Genomic DNA, 14,929 nt, shown 5'->3' with positions numbered 1-14,929 from the left:
GTGTCACCAAGGTTTCCTGCAAAGCCCCAGGTGGCGGTGCTGACGCGGAAATCTTGCCTGGAGAAGAGGCAGTGGGTGCCCCGGGCTCAGTCACCAGAAGAGGCAGAGGGGCTGCGGACCTGTGATCTCAGGCTCCCAGCATTCCCAGGGGGGATACCACAGGGCCAGGCTGGGGCCCTTCCAGAACCAAATTCCCAGTGACTCTGCCCAGCAACTTTACATTTCTCTTAACTGACATATTTGGGACTACAGCCCCACCAAGCCCTGACTCCACCTAGATCTTTACCGGATCTCTCCCGCGCCCCCCCCCGCCCCGTACCTCCATCTTCTGCCCCCTGCAGCCTGCAAGGGATTGGCGACTCAGTACTCAGCAGAGCAATGAGCCCATCCCAGGAGCCCAGGAGAGGTGGGCTGACAACCCCACAGTCTACACTGAGGGCCACATCTGGGTGTCAGTGGGAGCAGAGAGCTAGGACGCCAGAGAAGCCACCCAGAGCCCCGTTCTTCCCTCCACTGACTGAGCACCCTCAGGCAAGACCCTTGGCCTCTCTGTTCCTGCATCCAGGTTTCAGGGGCCATGGGGTGACAGGCAGGGAATCAAGGGTCCTTGTTTGGGTGCTTACCCACCACCCACGCACTGCCTACCTGCCAAGTGGGGCAAACTTGATGGGGAAGAGACAGAAACCCAGCCATTCTGTAGCCGGGTTCCCACCTATGGCACAGATCTCGGCCTGGCACTCCAGACTCACACACCCACCGTCAAGGCAATGTCTCTACTGGAGTGTCAGCAACTGTCTCCCACGCCTCCAGAACGAGACTGTGAGTAGCCCTTGCCCGCAGATTTGGGGTCACTCCTCTCAGGAAGCACATCCCCCAAACCATACCTGGGAGGTGTGGCATCTTGGAGAGATCCTGACCCCTCCCCGGCCACACCTATATATCCATCCTCCACCAAACCTGCTGCCTGTCTGTCCCCATCTGTCCTGGATCTGCCCTTGGCCCCGATCTTCGCGGACAGAGGCTGGCCTGGAGGGGCTGCGGCACGGGTCCCCAGGCAGGCGTGGCCACCTCTCCGGAAGACCACAGCTCCTTTAGGACCTCAGCTCTTGCTAGGTTCCCCTTCAGGCCTGGGTGTGAGAGATGCCAATGCTGGCACGGGCCCTGCTGGTCCCCTAACCCCACCCTCACTGTGCGTGTGGCCTCTTCACTCTCTCCAGTGGCCCTTCGAGTGTGTCACTGGTTTCCTGGGCTTTGACTCTGCCGGGCAGGGAGGCCTGGGAGGAAAGCACGCTGGGCTGGGAGTCGGGATTTCGGGGCCCATCCCCTGAACTCACGGAGAGTCTTTGGCCACCCCTCATCCACCTCCGGCCTCTGTGTCCTAGCTGTGTAATTAGGGGTGGGAAGGGGTAGGGAAGGTGGTGCTCTGTGGGTCTAAATTGTGGCAAACCGGACCACTGCATGCTTCACCGGGGCTTTAATGGATGTGAATTCGTTGGCAACATTTACAAATTGGGAGCCTTCATATAAAATTCCAGGTCCCTGGCTTCTTTTGGACAACCCAAACTTAGGGGCCACGCTGGACCTCCCCTGCCCCAGGGCAACAATCGGAGCTGGAGAGCAGCTGCATTCCAGGGGCCTTCCTGGTCCCACGGCCCCCACGGGACCCCATCAGCTGGAGGCTCTTGCCTTCCAGCTGCCTCACCTCAAGCATCTGGCTTTGGTTCCCCATCCTGTGCCTCCAAAGGTCTGCTCATTATAGCAGGTACATGCACCCCAGGGTGGGGCCGGGGGGTGTTCTCCTTTTCGGTTCCCACCGGATCCCTGGCTCAGAGCACGTGGCCCATAAACATGCTGAGTGAGTGACTGGGACAGACGAGAGGGTGGAGGCTGCGGGCTCAACAAGACAGGTTCTCTCACTCTCCCCCACCCCACCCCACCCCCCTCAGGGGCTGGGTGCTCTCTGTACCCAGGCAGGTGGCTCCCTGCAGCCAGACTGTGTTCCTCAGCCTCTTCCACCCTCCCCGACATGGATCCCAGAGAACCCCGGAATCCCAAACTCTATCCCAGGAAGGGTTCCGAGGGCCAAGGGCACACACACCGCTTGGACCCTGTGTGCCCCTTGCGGGCCTGTGACACAGGGCAGTCCTGGAGCCCTGGTCTGCTGACGAGAACTACGTACTCGTGCCGGGCAACTAGGCAAACCTGAGGAGGCAGTCAGGGCAAAGGGCTGAGAGTCCGTGGTGGCAAACGTCTGCTTCATTGCCCTCAGTGGCCGTGGACAACTGCCTAACCTCTCTACACCTCAGTTACCCCACCTCTCGTGACAGGGGCGTCACAAGGCTTAGCACCCCGGTACACATCCCGTGACCAGCACGGCAGCAGCCATGGAACGAAGGCTCCCACACACAGGCCAACCTGTGATGGTGGAGACTCACAGAGAGCAGCCCCTCCCCATCTCTGGGCTGTCGGCCTCACCGTCAGGCTGCGCCACTGAAGCAAAGACCTCAGGGATGGGGCGTTCGCTGACTCAGTTGGCAGGTGCTGAAACAGAAGTGCAGGGTGGGGAGGGAACGGCCGGGAGGAGCCCTGCACATCTGGAGGCAGCTGGAGTGACAGCGCAGGGGTGGGGAGCAGGGAGTGAACGCCCCCCACCCAACCCCACTAGGCCTGGCCTTGTTGCTTCTTCACCAGCGGGAACAACTGCCAGCCACCAGAAAAGACACACACGTCTGTTCACGTAAACAAAAACACAAGTCCGCACCCGCACCCCCACCCCCAGAGAGCAGGGGCCCTCTGACCCGGGAAAGACGGCAACTCAGTCCTAAGCAGCTGCCCCGTAGGGGCTGACATCCCCTCTCCTACTCCTCTCAGTAATCCTGGGCCAGTCAGATGGCTCCCCCATCTTGCGGATGCAGAAACTGAGGCCCAGAGAGGGAGAGTCAACTACCTGAGGTCACACAGCCACAGTGGCAGAGGCAGGATTCACACCCAAAGATTCACCCTCTGAGGACCAAGCTGGCTCATCTCTGATACGACGGGCCCCAAGCCCATTTTCCCAGTATGGAGACTCCCGGAGTGGACAAGGAGGGCCCAGGAGAACTCCAGCCCACACGATGCTGACCTCAGTCTGCAGAGGCCTCCCCCTCAAAGCCCCAGATGCTGCAGGACAAAGGACCCAGAGGCCACAAAAAAATCCTAGCGGGGGCTTGGAGGAGATGCTGGCAGGCAGAAGATACTGACACCGCCCTCGGGGAAGCCCTGAACACAGACTCCTCAGCTCCAGTTCAGCAAGGCACCCAGGATTCTGGGAGGCTCAGGGTATAGGAGGCCAAAGGGCTTGGTTCAGCCTCAGGACAGCCGCATCTACTGTCTCAGGTTCAGTAGGTAAACAGGAAGCAGCCCAGAGCACAAAAGCTGTTGTCCTCCTGACAGAGATCCTGGGGCTGGAATCAGCACACAGGACACCAGCTGTGAATAGAGCCCTCCTATGCAACAGGCCCCAGCCCAACACCAGCCTTCTGCCAACTGAGAACGTAGCTGTAGGAGGCAGCCCTCAGGAAAGCCCATTTTACAGATGAGAAAACTGAGGCCCGAGCAATAACGCAATTTGCCTAAGGTTGCACAGTCTAGGGAGGGGCAGAGCCAGCTCAAACCCGGGGAGCTTTGTACCAGGCCTACCTAAGGAGGCAAGCAGGAAATCCAGACATGCCTTAAGCATTGACGATCCCGGGTTCAGACCTGGGTCTGCCACTTGCTGCTGGGCCACGGGCCACACAAACATTTCCCTCGTTGTGGGAAGGGACTCACTGTAAAGTCGTTTGGGACTAAGTGAAATGAGGTACATGGGGCACCCAGGGCAGCACCCGGGGTAGATTCACTGCACTGAAAGCCCCAATTCTCCTCCCTTCCTTTATGCACACCCTGCGCAAGGTGACCTCATGGCCCTTGAACCTGGGCTGGCCTCATGGCCGGCTGGCAACAAAACGTGGCAAACGAAACAGGTCTGCTAGTTCTGAACCTAGGCCCAAGAATCCTTGCCTGCTTCTGGTCTTTCTCCCGGAGCCCTGTTTCTGGGGCGAGAACAAGCCAGGGCTAACCCGCTTGAAAGGCACAGAGTGCAGAGAGAGGAGACGGGACACCCAGGCGGAGGCCGTCCCAGACCAGCCAGTCCCCACGGAGCTGCCAGCCGACCACAGACACTCACAAGCATGAGCCCAGCTGACATCAGTCACTCCTGGCGGCCCCGCGGACTTGGGAGCAAAAATGAACGTTGATTGTGCGGTTGGTTGCCCCTCACACTACTATGGCGATAGATCGTTCATAGCGCGACCAAGGTATGTCCCCAGAAAGAAGGGCTGGCGCTGGTGTGCTGAGAGGGGCAGAAAGACCAGCTGGCACCCCCACACGGGGTTGGCCAGACTTGCGGAGGAGCTCTAGGCCAAGGCGGGATGGGTGGGGGAGCACAAAACCCTCATGTACACTAAATCCACCCCACCCCACATGCCATCTTCCACCTCCCAGGCTGGCCAAGTTGAGAACATTTTAGAGCACCTGCTTCATTTTCTCCTTAGCGCCTTGCACCATCTAACACAGATCTTCCATACTCCTATGACTGTGTGTCCCCCTCCAAGCCCGCCACGGAGTGGGAGCTCTGTGAGGGGGATGGGAGGTCCACCCATATTCTGATCACTGTGCTGTGTCCCCAGCACCCAAAGCCATGCAGGAGGCACTCGGTAATTATTTGCGGAATAAAGAAACGGGAAAACGCATTCTCCTGTATTACAGGTATGAGCAAAACGTGGCACCCTTTTCAAAGGAGGTTGAGCCAACATCTACCAAGGTTGTTAAGTATGCATCCTGTGTTTTCTAAAGAGGAGCACACAGGAGCCAGCACCTCCCAAAAGGGGTGTGTGCGAGCAGTCATGAAAAGACTGGCTCGGGCAGTTACATGGTAATACTCTTCCTAATGGTCAGACTTGAAACAGCCCCAACACCCCTTGACAGGACAATGAACAACGGGACTGGGGTCCACACATACAGCAGAGCACCCCTCAGCAATCAGAAGGACCAGCTAGAGCACACGTAACCCAGGGAACCCCGGAAAGGCTGTGCTGACCCAACAGGAGCCAGACACAACAGAGAACAGACTATATGGTCCCATTTATAAAAGTCTGAGAGCAGAAAATTCACGTCTGCTGTTAGAAGTCAGGGCGGCGGGTCCCCGGGACGTGCACTGAGGGGGTGACCTGGCTTGTCACATGACGCTTTATGATCTGAGTGCCTGTCACATGAGTGTGTTCATTTTTGAAGACGTATTAATGCGCTGTGTGCTTCTGATAGGTTCTATTGATTATACTTCAATAATGTTACAAAAAATATCTAAAATATGTAAAGAAATGCACAATGACCCAGCGCTCCACACCATGGCATAGCATAAAGATATTCACTAGAGCATTGCCTTTTTTTTTTTTTTTTTGACAGAGAGAGAGAGAGGGGGGGAGAGAGAGAGAATCCCAAGCAGGCTCCACACCGTCAGCACAGAGCCCGACTTGGGGTTCCATCTCATGAACCGTGAGATCATGACCTGAGCCAAAATCAAGAGTCAGATACCTAAGCGACAGAGCCACCCGGGGAACCGCTAGAGCGTTCTTTTCAATGGCAAAAGGCTGGAAACAAGCTGAACATCCATCAGGAGGGACTGGAAAGTAAAGCTGGAACACAGGCTGGTAAGGGAACTCTCCACATACTGACAAGGAAGAACTCCAAGATGTGTTGTTAATGGCAAAAAAGCACAGGGCAGAATGGTGTGCATGATATGTTAGTGTTTGCATACTGACCAGTGGTTCTCAAGTGTGGTCCCAGGCCCTGGAGGGCTCCCAAGGCCTTCCCAGGGATCCCTGAGGCAGCAATATTTTCATAACAACACTACATCACTTGCCTTCTTCATGCTCTTTGTCCCACGAGTATACAGCAGAGCTTTCCAGAGACAACATGACATTGTGATGACGCCATCGCTTCAGCGGCTAAAGGAATGTGTGCTGTGTGGTCTGTGTTTTCTAGAATTTTCTAAAGTGAGCTCATGAAAAGATGGTCAACATCATCAGGCATCAGAAACACTGCAAATCAAAACTGCAGGTACCATTCCCAGCCGGTGGGATGATTGTACTCAAAAGGACAGACAATAACAAGTGTTGGCGAGGATGCGGAGAAGTTGGAACCCTCACGCATTGTTGGCGGGAATGTAAAATGGTGGGGCTGCCGTGGAGAGCGGTCTGGCGGTTCATTTGATGAGTAAACATGCCGTCACCACATGACCCAGCAATTCTACCGAGAGAACCAGAAGCAGCTGGCCGCACAAAAGTACGTACGTGGGCATCAATAGCAGCAGTGTGCCCCTAATAGCTGAGAGGTGGAAACACAATGTCTGTCAGGGGATGAATGGATGAAAAACACACTAATCCACACCACAGAATGTTATTCAGTCACAAAAAGGAACAAAGTACAACGCTTGCTGCAATACGGATGAACCTTGAAAGAATTATGCTAAGTGACAGAAGACAGTCCCCCGAAGACCACATATTGTATGATTCTGCATCCAGGAATGTCCAGAATGTGCGAATCCACAGACGGAAAGTAGCTGGGTGGTTGCGGGGGGCTGAGAGAAGGAGGAAACGAGAAGGGGCTGCTACTGGGTGTGGGGTTTCTTTTGGGAGTCATGAAAATGTTCTAAAAGTGGAGTCTGATGATGTCTGCACAACTCTGATAAAAACTACTGAATTGTACACTCTTAAAGAGGGGACTTTATGGTGCATGATTATATCTCAATAAAGCTGTTCTGAAAGAAAGAAAGAAAGAAAGAAAGAAAGAAAGAAAGAAAGAAAGAAAGAAAGAAAGATGGAAGGAAGGAAGGAAGGAAGGAAGGAAGGAAGGAATAAAGAAAAGGAAAGGAGAAATGGAGGGAGGGAGAGAGGAAGGGAGGGAAGAAGGAAGGAAGGAAAGAAAGAAAGGAAAGGAGAGAGGGATGGAGGGAGGGAGGGAGGGAGGGAAGGAACATAGTTTTCAAAATTAAAACAAAGAAACCCACTACAGGCCTAGCCTTGGCCTGTGATCCTAACTATGGGGAGTGGCCATGAAATGCACCCATTTCCTCCAAGTGCTATATGCTGTGGGACAGGCAAATACAGGGAGGGCCCAGCTAAGGCCACTCAGACCCACTGTGTCTCCAGGTGCCCCGTGGGAGCCAGGAACCCACCCACCCCCCACACTGGGAGACTGCAGCCCCCTGCCCAGCTCTACCGACACCTCCAGAAAAGCCCCCATCCCCTCTCAGGATGCCAGTTTCTCTTCCATGAAACAGAATGGCCACACAGACCACGGGAAGAAAGTCTCTGCTCTCACAGGTGCCCCCAGCACAGGACCCGACCCCACTGCCAACCAGGGCCAGGCCGGGGATAGAACCGGGCAGCGCTGGTCCAGCCAAGCACAGAGCGCACACCCAGTCTGCAGGGCGGGCAGCCCCCTCCCAGCTCCCCCGACAGCCCGCCTGGGGCACACAGGCCTGGTGTGCCCACAGCTGCCAATGTTCAAGGAAAGCCCTAGAGCTGAAATTTACATGAAACCTTCCCATTTCAACCTATTCCCAACAAAATTCCACTGCTTACACAAGTGCTCTGCAGAAAGAAGGTAACGGGCGGACCGAGGGGAGGGGCGTGCGCCATGTTGACAGCACAGCAGGGAGACGCGTGGGCAACACCGGCCCACGTCCTCACTCCACACAGGCCTTGCTCCTAATGCCTTGGTCCTCACCACAGCCTCGGGCCCGTGCAACCGTGCCATTCTGTCAACAAGGAAAATGGGGCTCAGAGGGGGTGACGTCCCAGATGTCCCAGGCCCCAGATGACACAACAAGTCAGTGGTGGGCTTCAGACTGAGGACTGACGGCGGACGTGCAGGGTCTGTGGTTTGGGGGGGGGGGGGGGGGGGGCGGGACCCTTGTCTGCCCATCCTGTCGCTCACGGTACACTCCACTTCAAGGCCCTGTGGTTTGGAGTAAAGACAGGAAGGGCTGGCCGGGCCCTCTTGTGAGCTCTCCCGGCCGGGCTCTGCTGCTGAGTAGGGTCACAGCCCCCACAGGGCGACTCCATCCCCAGCCTGCTCCAGGAGCCTGGAGCTCTTGCAGGAGGTAATTCTGTTGCATGCGACCTGGGCTCAGGGGTCCAGAATCCCAACCAGGTTCCCTCAGGCCCCACACAAATTTAAATCTCCCACAGGCCAAGACGAGAAGAGAGGGGAGGGTCTGTGAGGATCCTCTGGGGAACAGGAAGAGTCTAGGCAAGTCCCTTTCCTAGAGTCACGGCCTGGTAATTCTGGGCAGGAGGTAGGAGGGGGCAACTGGAAACCCACAGACATAGGGAAGGCCCATTGATTGTCCTGTGTCCCTCCTTCCAGCACCCAGAGGGAGTGCTGCACTGCACAAATAAGATCATACCACCTCCTGCCTTACACCTTCAATGGCTCCCCACTGCTCTTGGGACAAAGACCCAAATCTTCATCCTGAGGATCAACACCATCACGGTCCCCTACCCCTCCCCAGCTTCATCCCAGCCACACAGCCTCCTTTCCATCGATTTCACTCCCTCCAGCTACAGGGCCTTTGCACGTGCTGCGTCCTCGGCTTGAAGCACTCTCTTCTCTCTGCTTGCCACCTACTGGCCACTCAACAAGCCCTCGTGCTCAAATATTACTTCCCCCAGGAAGCCTTCCCTGATCCCCAGGAGAAGTCAGATCCCTGAGACAGACTCACAGAGCACACCCACCTCCTTCCTCAGCCCTAGTCATGGCTCAGAATGTCACTGGGTCATCTCCCCCACTAACCCGTAAGCTCCCCAGGAGCAAGGATGGTGCTGGGTTTTGTTCTACACTGTCCACTCAGCATCTGCCACAGCCCATGGACACACCAGGCACTCAGAAATGACAGGGATGAAGACAAGAAGAAACGCAAGGGAACCCTGGATCCAACATTCCCTGCATGTGTGTCCGCAGACGAGCTGCCTGATGCCTCTGCTGTGACCTAAGGGGGCGGCAGTGAGTATTAAAGGGGTTAATTATCACAGAGTTCTCACGACGGTGCTGGCACAAGTCACAAATACTACAAGGGGTGTGCAATTAATACAGTTATTTGAGTTTACAGTTTCTCTGTTAACTGGAATGTCAAAGCATCCAAGGATGCCTGCCCTGCAGAATCTGGTTACATGAGGGTCCTGAGTAAGGGGCCCCTTTCCTGCGACGTGGTCTGGGGGCCCACAGGGGTTTGGCTGGAGCCTTTTCCCAGGAGGGGGAAACTCCGACTTCCTGAGGGCCACCCTGCCCCTTGGGGCCCAGAAGGGCAGTGGGGAGAAGTCCCTGGCTCCCTCCATCATGCCAGCCCAGTGGCAGAAGGGGAAGGCACTCTCACAAAGCCCCCTGAGTGACAACAGACATCAGACCCCTTCTCCCCGGCCCAGAGAGCCGGGCATGTGGCTTCCATTAGACCACATCTGGACATGCTCAGAGGCAGCCGGGATCCCTGGCACGGCTCCGCCTCAAAGACGAGACCCCCACCCCAGCAGGGCCTGGGGCAACGGCTGGAAACTTCCTTCTCCTGGCCCCAGGGCTGCCATGGCAACATGGCTGGGGGTCATTTCCGGCCCCACGGCCTGCCTCTCAGCCAGCCCCACTGGTGAGCAGGGCAAAGCTACCTCCCCAGCTTCTCCCCACTGAAGGCCCCTCCATCACTTGGGATGCCCCAGTCCTCTCTCCCCACAGCAGCAGCCAGGGGCCTCTAACGTCCCCACTTCCCAAAGGATGCTCAGTCGGGCACCTGACCCCCACCCATGGGCTGTGTGTCCTCAGTTGCGGCCACGAAGAAATCTGTGTGTGTGCTTATCCATTTAATACCCATCTCCGCCATCAGACCTCGGAAGGGAAGAGGCTGTGCCAGCCTTGTTCGCTGGCACGCCCCTGGCACAGACAGCGTGCTCCGAAAACATCTGTAGATTGGAGAAGAGAGGGGGAAGAACCACGGCTAACAGTTTTCACTACTCAGCAAGCGCTGAGCTCCATGCTGAGCACTGGGCACGCATCAGCTCCCTGAAACCTCAAGACATCCCCATGAAGCAGGGACTTTCCTGCTTACAGACAGAGAAAATGAGACCGGAAACGGCGAGCCGCCTGCCTAAGTTGTACAGGTAGTGGAGCAGAGTGCCTGGATTGGTGGGTGGCGGTGGGAACACTGGGTGAGACGAGGAGGAAAGACGGATGGGGTGGTGGGAGGCAGGCCGGTCCTTGTTTATCTGGCCAGGGCCAAGCTCCCCCAGCTCCCAGCGTCCCACACCTTCCTTTTCTTGCACACCAAAAAGTGCAGCCGCCTGTCCATGCCCTGATGACTCTCTCTGGGCTTTCCATGTGCTGGGCCCTCTGCCAGGACAGCCCTCAGATGGGATAAGGGACACCCAATCAGGGGCCCCTGCCCCCAAGCAGGCCTCTTCAAAGGCCACACCCCAAAATCCATCTGAGAAAGCTCAGGGCAGAGAAAAAAAAAAAAAAAAAAAAAAACTAGGGCTCCTCAGAACAAAGAAAGTCTCCAAGATTCCAAAGGCCCAGAACCACAGAGAGGCCTCTGGAGCAAGAGGCAGGGGTGGGGGCGGAGGCTACAACCCAAACACACTGCATGTACCATGCTCCAGCCAGGCCTGCAAGCTCTCCCTGGCTACACATGTACTTCATTACAGCCCCCACCCCACCCCACCCCACACAGGCTCCCCACATCCTGCAGGCTCAGGGCTGGGTGAGGAGGAGCCCCCCTGAAGCCCACTGCCCTGGGTCCAGCCCACCAACTCCCCCTGTGGGACCTGGAGCCACTCCTCTCTGACCCGCACGTGCTCGGTGCTCAAGAAGAGCCCACCTCCCCGGCGTGTGGGAAGGATCCAGCCACGGCAACGGGGCCTGGCACCTGGGAGGTGCTCGGCAAGGGTAAGTTCTGTGCCCTACTCGCCATGACCGGGCTGGAAGGAGAGCCATCTGGCTGGGGAGACTGACTGCAGGTCAGCGGAAGCCTGCGGCATCACCCCCTCGCCGCAGAGGCACAAGCTGTGCACAGTCTATGTCCGACCAGAGCCGCAGGACTTGAGAGCTGTGGGCAGCAGGGTGGGCGTCCGGGAATGCTGCAGAAATCCCAGATCCCTCTCCTCTCTCTCTCTCCCTCTCCCTCTCGCTCGAGAGGAAGAGAGACAGGGGGAGAGTGAGAGGGAGGCCCCCTCGTGCCCCCCGCTCCAAGAAACCTTCCCAGACACCACCCAGGCATCCCTCCCTCACAGCCCCCAGCCTACGGACATGGGCCATAGCGGTCCATTTCTGCCTCCCCAGGGCCCACCAGGGCCTGTTCACAGTGGATGCCTCAAGAAGGCTTATAAGGAACATTTACACAGAACACAATAGGGATTGAACGAGACGCAGACTCTCAGCTATGGGGAGGGATCTCTAGACCATCAGACACCCGCCTAGGGTACCCTCAGAGGTGAGCCAGGGAGCCAGGGAGGGGTGGTGGTGAGGGGATCAGACAAGGCATAAAGATTCAGGGAAAAGCTTCCTGGAGGAGGTGCTGCCTGAGCTGGCTGGGAACAGTGTGAGCAAATGGGTGGAAGAGAGGGAATGTGTCAGTATAAGGTGTTTGTAGGATGGAAGGGGAGCTAGGGTGAGAGAGGGTGACAGGGGGTGGCCAGAAAGCCCCCACCCATTCCCTTTTATTCACCTTATGTTTACATAGCACCAACGGTGTTGCAGGCCCTGCTGGAGGCCCTCAGGCATAGCAGAGGAGATGATAGATGCGGTCCCTTCACTCGTGGTACTAACATTCCACTAGGGGAGACAACATTAAAGAAACTATATACTATAATGCCAGATATTTCTAGGAGAAATTCAAGCAGGGTAAGAGAAAGGTGGGGTGCTCTTTTAACTGGTCAGAGAAGGCCTCTCCGGGGAGGTGACCTTGAAAAGAGAGCTTACAAGAAGGAAGGAATGAGCCAGATGGACACCTGGGAGAACATTTCAAGAGGGGGGAGCAAGTGCAAAGGCCCTGGGGCTAGAAGTTACCTGACAGGGGGTAGGAAGCCAGTGCAGAGTGGGTGAGGGGGAGAGACCCATAGGGACTGAGTGTTTAAGCCCCAGCCACAAATTCATATGGTAAAACCCTAATGGGGATGGTATATGGAGATGGATCCCTGGGGACATAATTAGGCCATGAGGGTAGAGCCCTCAGGATGGGATTAGTGCCTTTCTAAGAGATGCAAGAAAACGCGCCCCTTCTCTCGTGTATCTCAGGTGAGATATACCCTCATCGGCCAGGCAAAGACATAACGAGCAGACAGCCAGCTGCAAACCGGGAAGCAGGCTCTCACCAGACACCAGGTCTGCCGGCACCTTGATCTCGGCCTTCCCAGCCTCCAGAACCGTGAGAAACAAATACTTGTTGTTTAAGCCCCCTAGTCTGTAGCATTTCTGTTAAGAGCAGCCAGAAGAGACTAAGACAAGGGTGACGGAGAGGTAGTCCAGGAGGTCACACTCCAGACTGTGCCGAGCCCGTGGCCCGAGAGTGAGTTCTGGCTTCTACTCTGAGTAGGTGGGAGCTAGAGCAGAGTGCTGAGCGGAGCAGGGACGAGAATGACAGGTGTGTAGACAGGACCCCTGGCCGAAAGGGGTGGCGACCTGGTACCGGGTTCTCACAAGGGGCCCCAAGAGGCCACATCCCTTCTGCTGCCACGGCGGGACAGAGAACACAGCCCTGCCCAGAGGCTACTGTCAGGGAGGATGTGAGCAATTAGCTGTGTCTGCAAAACTCCCCACTTCCTGCCAGGGCACCTGTGGACCCCACTGGGCCCCGCCCGTCCCTGAGTTAGAACCCTCCTCAGGAACCTTCCAGCCCTGATAAGGTATGCCTAAGAAGCCCTCAAGCACAGCCCTAGAGGCACCCCAGCGCCTACCGCAATGGGGACCTCACCCCTACCTACCCACCCCATCCCCAGGAGCAAAGCCAGGGAGAAAGCTCCATCATGTTAGAGTCCCCGGCCCCGTAGTGTGGGGGCTGGGCTGGCTGCCTCTAGCCTGGCCCCACAGACTCAGCTTCCCCTGCCCCAGCCAAATGTGCAGGGACCTGGGGCACTGAAGGGGCCCTAAGGCTGCCCATCCCTGGGCTGAGTGCTCCTGGAGGAACTAGAAGAGAGTCTTACCTTCAGGGTTACCTCTGGGGACAGAATGGACAGAGTTGGGATCTGTGTCCTCCTCTGGCCGAGAATGGAGCAGCACCGGCGGCTGCCTGGGCGCTTCCTGGGTAGGTGGGACCCAGGCTGCCTCACGAGGAGATGTCGTCAGGATGGTGTGGGTACTGGGCTTCGCCGTGCCCTCGGGAGAGCTCAGTGTGGACTGCGTCGGGGGGACGCTGGCCGTGCTTGACACCGGAATGGGCCCGGCTCCCTCTTGCCCGGCCCCGCGGGGAGTGACCTGGGCTTCCGGGATGAGGTTCTCTTCAGGCCCCACCCTAGCCTCTGCCTTGTCCTCCTGGGCAGGGAGACCAGGCCCAGCTGGGCCTTCAGTGGGCCGGCCATCCAGCTCCCCGGGGCCACCTGCGGCTGGCTGCTCCCTGAGGGTCAGCTCCTCTGTCTGCCCCTGCCCTGCCCCGTGGCTGTCCTCCGTCACTCTCCTGGCTTTGGCTTGCACGGGGGCCGGGGGACCCAGGGCAGCAGCCGCCGTGGGCCTAGGGAGGGCGGCTGGCCAGGGGGTGGCCTGGATGGCGGAGGACGGCTGACTGCCACCTCCCAGAGCGGCTGGGCCCCCTGGGCCCGCCTGGAGCTCTCCCGCCAGGGCTGCTGCAGCTTCCGCCTCGGCCACCTCCTGGTCATAGCTGTAGGGGTCCTCGTAGTGCCTCTCGGGGTCACCCTCCTCAGCATCCGAGAAGTTCCCGGTAGCAGCGGCACCTCCATGGCAACCGGGGAGCTGGTAGCAGATGAGCTCACCCCCGCTGTCGGGACAGTGGCAGGCCCGGCAGGGCGGGAGGTGGACCGTGTGGCCAGCAGCATACTTGCGACCGCCGTGGATGCAGCCCACCTGGCCGCACTGCGGGCAACTGTCGGCCACCAGCACAGCCTCGATGCAGTTGGGGGGCAGCTCCGGGCACAGCATGAACTGGCAGCTGATCTTGCCACCACCAGGCGGACAGGTGCACTCGGTGCTGCCGAAGTCCACGAAGTAGGACTGGCCGGCAGGCACCCGGCCACGCACAAAGCCCCCCTGCAGGCAGTCGTAGTACTGGTAGCCTTCACAGGCACAGCCCCGCTGCACACAGGTAGCACAGCAGGCGCCCGGCTCCAGGGCCTCCTCGATGCAGTTCTCCAGCGGCGGGCACTCAACACCCGTGCAGTCCTGCCTCGGGGCCGCCGTGCCGGCGCTCAGGCCCAGGGCCAGGGCCACGGCCAGGGCCAGCCAAGCTCCTGCGGGCTCCCAGAGCAGCGCCATGGTCCCACGGCCAGTCCAGATGCCGCCTCAGGATGAACTGCGTCCTCTCCTGCGAGGCCCTGGGGGGAGCAGAAGGAACACCCGTCAGCACACAGGTGGACAGAGCATCAGCCACCTTCATGCAGGCGTGTGCGCCCCTGGAACACGGCACACCCATGCACACGCTCCTGGTCGCGACTGCTCAGACGCACAGACGGGGGCATCCACAGTTGCTCAGGCACCACAGGTGCTGACGTCCTGTCACCAACACGGCCCCAAATCAGGGCCGCTGACCCCCCCGCCCTCGCCTGCCTTCTGAAATATGCCTCCTGAGAGGGAGCCTCCTGCCCACAGTCACATACACACACACACACACACACACACACACACACACACACACACACAC

General features: G+C 58.0%; 1 protein-coding gene across 3 annotated transcripts in view; it reads right to left on the bottom strand.

The window, feature by feature from the left end:
* FBLN2 (fibulin 2) overlaps positions 1–14,637 on the bottom strand; it is a 62,026-nt gene extending 47,389 nt beyond the window's left edge. For 2 of the 3 annotated variants that reach the window (XM_040491863.1, XM_040491865.1), the window contains exon 1: positions 13,263–14,544. In XM_040491863.1, coding sequence (XP_040347797.1) covers positions 13,263–14,544 — 1,282 coding nt within the window. Of the gene's footprint in view, positions 1–13,262 lie in introns of all 3 variants that reach the window. The other variant, XM_040491864.1, reaches the window with a different exon arrangement.
* Between the last annotated feature and the right edge of the window lie 292 nt (positions 14,638–14,929).

The sequence above is a fragment of the Herpailurus yagouaroundi genome, unplaced genomic scaffold, assembly GCF_014898765.1.
Source record: "Herpailurus yagouaroundi ecotype Mexico unplaced genomic scaffold, PumYag 183, whole genome shotgun sequence".
Taxonomy (NCBI): Eukaryota; Metazoa; Chordata; class Mammalia; order Carnivora; family Felidae; genus Herpailurus; species Herpailurus yagouaroundi.
Note: the sequence above shows the minus strand (reverse complement) of the source record. Positions and strands in the feature narration are given on the sequence as shown.